This window comes from Octodon degus, unplaced genomic scaffold (assembly GCF_000260255.1).
Source record: "Octodon degus isolate 3935 unplaced genomic scaffold, OctDeg1.0 scaffold00023, whole genome shotgun sequence".
Taxonomy (NCBI): Eukaryota; Metazoa; Chordata; class Mammalia; order Rodentia; family Octodontidae; genus Octodon; species Octodon degus.
This window is the reverse complement of record NW_004524599.1, coordinates 1459394-1469425: the sequence shown is the minus strand read 5'-3', so window position 1 is coordinate 1469425 and position 10032 is coordinate 1459394. Positions and strand designations below refer to the sequence as shown.

General features: G+C 40.6%; 1 protein-coding gene across 1 annotated transcript in view; it reads left to right on the top strand.

Moving 5' to 3' along the window:
* Nucleotides 1–9553, top strand: part of Rbm24 (RNA binding motif protein 24) — an 11376-nt gene extending 1823 nt beyond the window's left edge. The window contains exons 3-4 of the mRNA XM_004628335.3: nucleotides 798–852; nucleotides 7380–9553. Of these exons, the coding sequence (XP_004628392.1) occupies nucleotides 798–852; nucleotides 7380–7743 (419 nt within the window). The 3' untranslated portion in view covers nucleotides 7744–9553. The remainder of the gene's footprint in view (nucleotides 1–797; nucleotides 853–7379) is intronic.
* Nucleotides 9554–10032: the final 479 nt, after the last annotated feature.

The following is a 10032-nucleotide window of genomic DNA, read 5'->3' as shown; positions in this document are numbered from 1 at the left end:
TGCCATGCTCAGAGTAGCCAATCTGATTTAAACACTGGCCCCAGAGAGGCCTGGTGGGGGTGTTCTCCAGATGGTAAAGCTTTCACATGGAATCACAGAATACTGGCCAAGAAAATAGGGTGACTTCACCCATTCGTGGTTCAGAGTTTTAAAATGACGCTTCCTTAGAGATGAGAAATAGCTTACTTGAAGTCATAAACTGTTGGAGCCAAAGGTGGGCAGCAGCACTTTTTCTGTGGAAGCATCACCTTTTGGATGATCTGTCGCACTGTGTCGTGCATTAGCACAAATAATGAAAAGTTGACTATAGAGCTCATGACTTCCAGGGGCAAAAGGAACTTGTTTTTGTTGATTTTCATACCACACACTGTAAAACCTATAATTAGCCAAAGCATTGTCTAAAGCATTCCAAAATTCTCCACACATTTTTTAATGGCTCCTGGTTGAGAACTGTAGTATTTGTGACATGTGCCTTCATTGTCGGTCCTGCTGTTCTTGGTTTCATTTCATAAGCATTTTTCTCTGCTCTAATTTTTATACGATCTTATCCTGTATCCGTCATCTAAACTTTGCAGATTTTTTTTAAAAGTTTCCATTTGTAGTCTGTTAAACCCTTATTCTGTATCAATGATTTACACTGATAAAAATAACTTCTAAAATATATACATATATAGTCTCTAAAGTATCATGAAAGGATGCTTCTCTTTTTTAATCAAAAATTGGGATTACATTTTATGTGGAGGCGTTGTGAATGCTAACTGCACACAAACCGAGAATGTGCTATGCTTTATCGTTAGGTTTTGCCTTTGGCGTTCAACAGCTTCATCCAGCCCTTATACAAAGACCTTTCGGGTAAGTCCATTCCTCAGGCTCTCTGCAGTGTCAATATGGCTGTCATTCCTTCATCTGCCTCTTTGTCGTATAGACAAGATCACCATGTCACAAAATGTTCCTGGTGATACACATTTATATATGTCTGTGTATTTTTAATTCAAATACTACAAATATTTTTAGATGAGTCAAGTTATCTGACCCAGGTATGCAGCCTCCAAACCAGACAAATGTTGAGCTTATGATTAACAAAACCAAACCAAACAAAACAAAAATACCAGGTATGACTTGTGTCCCAGACTACTGTGTCCCATCATCATTACTGCTGTTCAACTTGACTCAATTGTATTTATCTCTTTCTAACCTGACAGGGCTCCTATACAGTTAAGCTAACTGATGAGAAGGATACCATGATAAGAGGTGGAATAGTTCTGTTTGGAATTAAACTCTGTAACCGGTAGACTCAGACACACAAGCTCAGATGGTGATTAACGATGCATGGATGTTGGTGTTGGTGTTTTATTTTTCACAATAGTCAATAGCCCTCCGTGTGCTTTATTTTATTTATTACAGTCATGAAGTGGTGTTGATAGCTAAACTGTGTGCTTTTTACTTAATTGAAAAGAGCTGTAGTGAAAGTTTTCTTTTCCTCGGGGAAGGGGCTCTTTGCGTTTTGGTTTTGGTGGTGGTGTTGAGGAGTGTGGACTTTCACTTTGCCGTGGGAAGCAAAGGGCCTTTTTTTACCCCCCTGCTTTTTAAGCTGTAGCCTGACTTCCATTTAACCATATCGTTGTAGTGAGTGCTAAATTGTGTGATTTCTCTCTATAAGAATACAGATTCATTGCTTGCATGTCCTAAGTTTCTGTTTTATGGGAAGTTGTCTGGGAATGGGGTTCTTTCTTTTATAATGTATATCCACTTCTAGGTCTTCTAATTCAAAGGTTCAACAGCTCTCATCAGACTTCATTAACACTAGCCAGTGCTTTTTTTAAAACAATTTTTTTAATTTTGTTTGTGTAGCGTAGCCCTGTCTTTCTCCTTACACACCTAGCAGGTGCTCCTGCTTGTGTCAGCACTAGACCGTGTCATTACCAGCTTCTCTGTTATGAGCTCCCAGTTCCTTTCCATCTGGACATAATTTGGGTGGAAAGTCAGCACCTACAGAGGTCCTGGATGCTAATGTCTGTCAAGGCTAGATTTTACCTGATCAATATTCCTTGCAATCCTAATACCAGAGATTTAAACTTCCTTTTTAAATGTGCTAATTGCTTGCAGTATTTTATCCTCAATACTCATTTCTACACTAGCTTACGGCCTAAACATTTGCATATGTAATCTGCAAGACTAGAATCTGTCTACATAGATTCTATCATGTGTGTCTCCAAGAATAGACCCCCCCAAAAAAAATAACAAAATAGTAAAATTATATTTTCCATGAACACTTTCTTATTTCCTTATCTTTCCCATAGCAGGACCTTACTCTTATTGCCAAATCTGCCTTGTTTTATTTTTTTATATCATTTTAGTTTTATGGGGGATCAAACTCAGGACCTTGCGCTTGCCAGGCAGGCACTTATGCTGCTGCGCTATCTCCCTTTTCTGACTTGTTTCAGCTGAAGAATCTTTTGTCCAATATGAATAGAAAAGGCCCATATGCATAGTTATGTATCAAAGTCCCCATCTAAGCCAACCTCAATATGCCAACAGAGGATGGGCTGATGAGTTTGACTATGTACTATGTTGGTCTAGACAGGTATTAGTATATGTTCATTGTTTCTCACTGTGCAAAATTAAGAAATTATGCATTTTTTGAGAAGCAAAAGAAAAAAATACAGACCAATCAAGGATTACCATTTGCTGACTGACTTGGCATGGCTTCAACTACAAATGGACTTCAGACTGGCAAAGAAATAGATGAATTGGAAGAATTGGGCGAGGCTGTAGGAGAGTGAGGTAGATGTGAATTTGACTTAGGCCAATGATTATGCCTTCGGCAGGTTAAAGGAAGATTGAACATATCTGATGAGTGTAAGGCAGAGCTCATGAACAAAGGCATGAAGGAGAATAAACCTTGCTACATGGAGAGATCAGACTAAATGAAAAGTCTTGGCAGCAAGGTATACACATTTGGCCTACTTGTGATTGTCTTTAAAGATCCCTAAAAGAGACAGCACCACGAGGAAAAAAAGAACCACCAGAGTAAAATGAGTCATATGGAAATTTTTCATTACACATATTTTGATAGTAACCTTTTGTTTTTCATCTCTCCTAATATTAACCATCTTTATAAAGGAAGGTGATTAGCCCTGAGTCTGTAAATTATTTGAACTTATTGGGAGTAGACAGCATTCCAGGTGGACCAAACAAGCTTTCTCTTTTCTTTTTTAAGGGATTCTCAACTCTGCTGCAGTGCTGAGTCTGTCCCCAACAAATCACACCTGGTCATCCTAAATTCTATTTGGAAGCCAATATTCTTATTTTAAGCCTGGCTAGAAGCCTGAGAATTTTAAATTTACTTGACTTGTTTGAAATTCTAGTGATGAAACTATCCTTTAAGCATAGTCCTTAAATGGCCCCCAGGTTATCCTGGGTCTTCAAAGACAAAACATTAGCCTAGTCTACTTTCTGATTTAACACAGCAGATGGACATAGGGAACCTTGTAAATTTGCTGAATAATATCATTTAAGTAGCTTACGTTCAAAGGCAGCACTTTCATATGGCAGCCTTGGAATAGGCAAGACTATAGATCCACGAAGACAAGTTGTTGGACTCGTTTAGGTCAGGTTGAACATAGACTTAAGCACTTACTTAGAACATATTTCAGGGCTGGGTGTTGTGCTAGGTGTGATACCCCCTTTGTTAAATATTTATTGCATCCACTATGGACAGAGGGGGCAGGAGGGACTGTGACTATCATTTACCCAATATCTGCTACATGATACTGAAAAGGGATTTACATAGATTGTATAATTTAATTCTCACAATAAATATTTGAAAAAGGAACTGTTACTGTTCTTTCCATGGGTGGAACAAGCAAATGAGCAAACAAAAAACTGAGATGCAGGAAGCCTAATTAACTGCCCCCAACCCAGGACCAGAAAGTGTTCAAGTCTGAGTCTAGGTTCACCATCGTGGTCTACCTGACCTCAAAAGCTGCGAGGGAGAGAAACATGGATCAGTGGTTTCAGAACTCTTCATGAAGTAGGAATTGTCCTAGAATTTGTAGGGAGGCAAGGGCAAGGACCCCTTGGTGCACTCAGTATGTTTATCATTGTACGTTCTCCCCAGAGATCATTTTCTTTAATATGCAGCAGGTTGGGTTGGGTAATTTTAGCTTGTCTCTCATATGAAAAATGTGAGACTAAAAGACGAAACAGGCTTGGGAGGGCTGCACACACAGTGATTGCTACAGCTGGGGGAGGGTCTTGGATTTAGCAGGCACAGGGGGAGTGAGAACTGGCATTCCGGGGAGGGCCTGCTCGGCCTGACCCAGGCAGGGACCTGGGATTTTGGGGCATGTTCAGGAAACTGTGAGGAGCCCATTTTAGATGGGCGCAAGGAATGGTGGAAGGAAACACTAGAGGTAGTGTAGATTCAGGTGCATACAAGGCCAAACATTCTAGTATTAAGAAACGCACACAGCATTTGGTTCCATGATGTGGTGGGGCGAGAACTCCTTTGAACAAATGGAGGAGATACTTTGTCAGCAGCTTTGTTCGGTAGCCTGGAAGTGGAGGTCAGCATGTTACTTCAGAGTCACAGAGATGTCAGAAGGGCCCGAAGAGATGGGAAGAGAAAGAGTGTGTGGTGACTGTGCTTTGAAAATGACCCAACATAGCGACTTTGCTCTTGCACTTTTGCAAGTGCTAGGCACATGTGCTCAGTGGTTAATGGCAGGAAAGGATGTTGGTAGAAATGCAAAAGGAAGAAGACTTCAAATTGCTTCCCTGGGTTCTGTAGGCCATCAAAAGAACTCCTAATGCAGGAATTGGTTCCGAAGGGTGCCCTCCCCTGTATTCCAGTTGGCCTTCCTTCTTGACCAAAGATGTGTTGGGCTTTCCACTGTCTCCTGTGTTCTCCTTTTCCCTAAACCTTAAGGGCCCTAGCTTTTCATTTGCCTGTCAGACATCTTCCTTTGCCTTGCTGGAGTTCATGTAGGCGTCTGATCCACCCCCAAAATTATACTTTCATTGGCTGTCTCTATCAACTCAAATTATTTCTTAATGGAAAGTAAATGCTGAAGTAAGTATCCCCTAAGCAACCCTTCCTATATGTTAATATATTTTTTCAAATGTATCCCACACAGAGAGAGAGAGACAGACAGACAGACAGACAGACAGACAGACAGACACAGACAGACAGACAGAAGACAGAGACAGAGAGACAGAGACAGAGAGAAAGAGAATTTTTTCCTGCCTTTTGTAATATAGCTAACTTCTTTTTGGCCAACTCCCTTAGTCAGAGATATGAACCTAACAGCCACTGTGTGGTCCTTGGAGCTTGCAGAGTCCCAGGGGTTAATGTTTCAGTGTCAGTAAGGCTCACTCCACTGGCCTTTGCAGCTGATAGATGCTTTACTTTGGCCTTATAAAGACATTTTACCCGCTGGAAACCCTTGTCGCATGACAGGATCAAAAATAGCCCGGCTGCAGCCACTGCTGTCCGTCACCACATGTAAACTGGCAGAGGAGGAGGCTCTCTTAGCCGTGTCTGCACATTGTGGACGTGGCGGCACCAGGGACAGTGTTTCGTAAAGTCACACCTGTCGCTGAGAATGAGCTGGTCACCTGATCCGTTCTGAGTGTGTGCATGGCCGTGCATCTGGTTTCTGATAAGCAGTTAAGAACATCTCTAAGTGTCCTCAGAAACACTTGGTGACGTCGTTTCTCCTGGCACTGGGAAACAGCTACAATTCTAGTAACATTGAAGGTATTTTTATCACTGGGGTCAAAGTTCACTACCCTCTGATAAATTTATCTTTTCCATAGATGTCCATTAATAAATGGTTTCAGGAGAATGCTGGAAATGCAAAGCAAAATCTATGCTTCTGAAAAATCTAAATGAGAAATCTTGTTTTGAGTTCTTCAGAATTTGAAGATTGTTACTTGTGCTTGTGAGTTGGGATTGTTGATCTCCAATAACATTGGAGTGTCGTATTTTTAGAAAGAAGAGTTTTCAATGGAGACTATTTTAAAGGAAGATGAAAATAAATATTTGAGTTAGTGTTTTACAAATGGGCAGTAATGAATCAGAGGAGTGAGAATTAAGATGCATGTGGTTCTTTTTACATCTCTCTTATGATTTGTTTTTTAACCAAATTACTTTTAAGTAAGGTCATTGGTGTCTTTCTTGTACGTAATCTGTGAATGTATAATTTTAAAAAGTACTTGCTTTTGTTTCTCTCTTGAACTTTTGCAGGATAATGTCTAATCATGCACTTGATCCTTATGAAGTATTAACTAGTAGGGCAGATTTAAAACAGATATGATAATCAGCCTATTTCAGTTGATCTGAAGAGTAAGAGGTAGTCAATGTGCAGAATAAATGTTTCCTTGCAGTGTATGCCTTTTAAGCTTCTGTGATGTTTGGAAGTATGCAGCTGTCTGCCTCTTCTGGCTTTTTCTCTGGCCCACACCCTGTCCCCAACACCACTTCTGTCTTTCTTGCATAGAGGTAAACAAGATGGTGGACGTTCAGGTGCCTGGTAGTAAAAACAGGTTTGGTTGACCACAGTGTCTCCACGGACATTACAGAAAAATAAGAGAGAAAGAAAGGAAGTGTGCCGCACACCTCTTTGGGAATCACTGCCGTGAATGTTAATAGCATTTTTGTAGCTTCCCACAACAGCCTCTTGTGACAGACTGAGCTGCACTACAGTTCGTTTGAGAAGTGTGACTCTGCTGTGTTTACCACACTTGTGAACTTTTAAACTCCTTTTTTTATTTATTTTGTCGCCTGCTTCTTTTTGTAATTATCATTTTTAATAAGGGTGACTGAGGTTGCAGAGAGATTAATGTGTGCTGAGTCTGCAAAGCCACTTCCAGTAGGGTTGCCATGATAACAGCCAAACGAACTTTGCAGAAGTTTTCATTCTGCCCAGCTGGCCGTCACCCCCACAGAACCGGGGGTCACACATGGTATTACTGTTGAATCACAGCTGTGAGTTTTTCTATTTGCTGATGAGTTTTCTTATATGGACTCCATACAAAATTTACTAAAGATTTATCTCATTAAAACTTTTCGGTGTGTGCACACCCCTCACCAAACTCGATTTATCCTCCAAACTTTTCACCAGTCATATTCAATGGGTCTAAATAATCCAAAGTGAAAATTCTAGCAGGGCACGTGTCATCCTGTTTCCATGGTTGAGTTCTTTTGGGGGTGCTCCATGACTTTGGCCAGAGTACTTTCAATGGACCATTAGAAAGATATTGTGGCAACCCTATGTTCATAATAACCACTAAATTTGAGTTTGTCTCATCTCTGAACAACAAATGCTACAGATAGGAAGTGATGGCTGCCTGACTTGTCTCCCATTTCTCCACAGGATACCTGCCCACTATGTCTACCCGCAGGCTTTTGTGCAGCCTGGAGTGGTCATTCCGCATGTCCAGCCCACCGCAGCTGCGGCCTCCACCACGCCGTACATAGATTACACTGGAGCTGCATACGCACAATACTCAGCAGCCGCCGCTGCCGCAGCTGCCGCCGCTGCCTATGACCAGTACCCCTATGCGGCCTCGCCAGCCGCTGCAGGATATGTCACCGCTGGAGGATATGGCTATGCCGTGCAGCAGCCCATCACCGCCGCCGCACCTGGGTCTGCAGCTGCAGCCGCTGCAGCAGCTGCTGCCGCCGCCGCCTTTGGCCAGTATCAGCCCCAGCAGCTGCAAACAGACCGAATGCAATAGACCAGCCATCTGATCAAAGCTGAATTGTTTTCTCGTTCCCTCCCAATTTTCCAATTTTTAGTCGCTAATGAGAGAGTTAACATTGACTTAACAGCTTTAAAAAAAAAAAAAAAAAAAGAGCAATGCTATTGTGAAGCAGATTTCTTATTTTTTTTATACTCTAAGTAGTGTCCTAGATGAAAAAAGAGATGAGACGAGGGGTCTGGGCGCAGTTTTGGAAATCGATCCCAAAGAGCCTGAGTAAACGGAAAGGCTGCCCCGTGACGGGTGCCAGCCAGAGTACCAATGGAACTTCACTTTTGTAATGGGATTTTTATTTTTGCTCTTTTCATAGTATCAGGGAAGCAAACTGCCTTTTACAAGTTAGAAAATGCTGTTTGACTCTAGTTGAACCAGGGAATACAGAGAGAGCAATATGTAGCTTGAATTACGTTGAAAAGCAGATTTTTTTTTTCTTACAAGTAAAACGGCAAACGCACTGACTGTCATTTTTACGCAGTCACTATGGCCTATAGGACTTTTTCAAGGAAGAAGGTAGTGTCTATACTATCTCAAAACCGGGCATCGAACAATCAGTCTGGGAGCGTGGCAGTGGGTACAGTGGTGGACAGGCACCAAAGCTATTTTCTCATCTGTCCTCTGGACGAGGGAGACTGGAGCAAGCGATGTGGCGTTAGCGGGAGCAAGAGCTATTCAGACAATCAGTAACGCACACCGTTCTGGCGAGAACACGTCGCTTGTGCTTGTGTGATGAGCTTGTCGCATTCTGACCCTTCTCCCCATCCTGTTTCACTTTTGGGAAACTTGTATCTGCTGGTGTCAGCACCTCTGATCTCTGACAGGATCAGGCATTTACTACAACAGCCTTCTCTTTCTATTTATTGTGTCGACCTGGGACTTAGGAATAGCGGCAGGCGGAGTGTGCAGAGGCTGATCCCTTAAGAACTGTCTTAAGGATGTTTATCCCCCCCCCTTTTTAAATAATTTTACACTTTTTAGTATCTATTTCAGAGTCCTATTTAAAACTATTTATTAGTGAATACAGTTCCTGAGACAACAAGGTTATTGAGATTACAATTCTTCAGTGGTTAATGATAGTGTGGTTTATACTGTGCCTTAATAGTAATGCTATTTAAGATATTTATTTTTAAGTTTTACTACGCTGCACTCTAAAGAAAGGAACTTTAGATGTGACGCTGTAAAATTATGTATTCATCTCATGGCATAAATTATTTAGTAGGTCTAGATGTAGCATATTAAATATTAACCTATTCAACTAAAGATGTTGACTTGGATTTATTTAAATTCATATGTGCACTGTATAAGAGAATACTCTTACATTAACACATTTTAGTTTATTTTAGTCCTGAGGTTTTTTTTTCTTTAAAGCAAGCTACATTGCTAGTTTCATGCTTCTTTCTCTGATTTTTGCTTGTGTAGATCTCATTTATTGGTAATTCATCGCTGTAACACTATTCTTATGTGGTTTGTGTAGTTTTTAAATGCTGCTTTACATTTTTCTTCTGAAACTGCAATACTTGCAATTTTTATTCTTAAACTAAATTGAATACTATTTTACACTGTATTGGATTTTTATACTTGAACAATTTCATACAAGGGAAGACAGGTTAGCATTTTTATGGACTTTCTCCATCGTCACTGGATTTACTTTACGTATTCCCGTACTAGACAGTGTTACATAATGTAGACATGACCCTCCTGTGCAAATTATTTATTCATTGTGTATATTGCTTTATAACATTTCAGATCTTCTAATCTATTCACTTGTATTAAATATAATTTTTAAAAATGTCTGTTGCATTTTTTCTAATTCTGTAGGTAAAGTAAATGATTTCCCCTTTAACTAGTATTCACAGTCATGATTCTCACGCAACTTTGGCAGTGTGAATGAAACTCCTGTGGAATCTGTGTTTGTCTCTAAATTTTACTGACTATCCACTGCACACTTAGCAGACTAGACAAGACATCCCTCAAGGTAAACCTTAAAGATCACTAAATTTTAAATAATTGAAGATGCTTGAAAGGGAGGTTATAGTGGGTACCAGTCAACCACAATCTGAATCAGCACCGCGGGGCTGGCATTGGGTAAATTGAGGCTTGGAGCGAGATTCTACCACTTTTAAGAAGTGTGAGGGAAGCAGATTCCTTTTTGTAACTCACATTTTGGTAACATTTTTAGGTCTATCATATGAGTAATTATTTTGGGATAATAACACTGTTACCAGGGTCAGGAGGTACTGTTCCCCTTCCAGATATCCCTTCCAAACT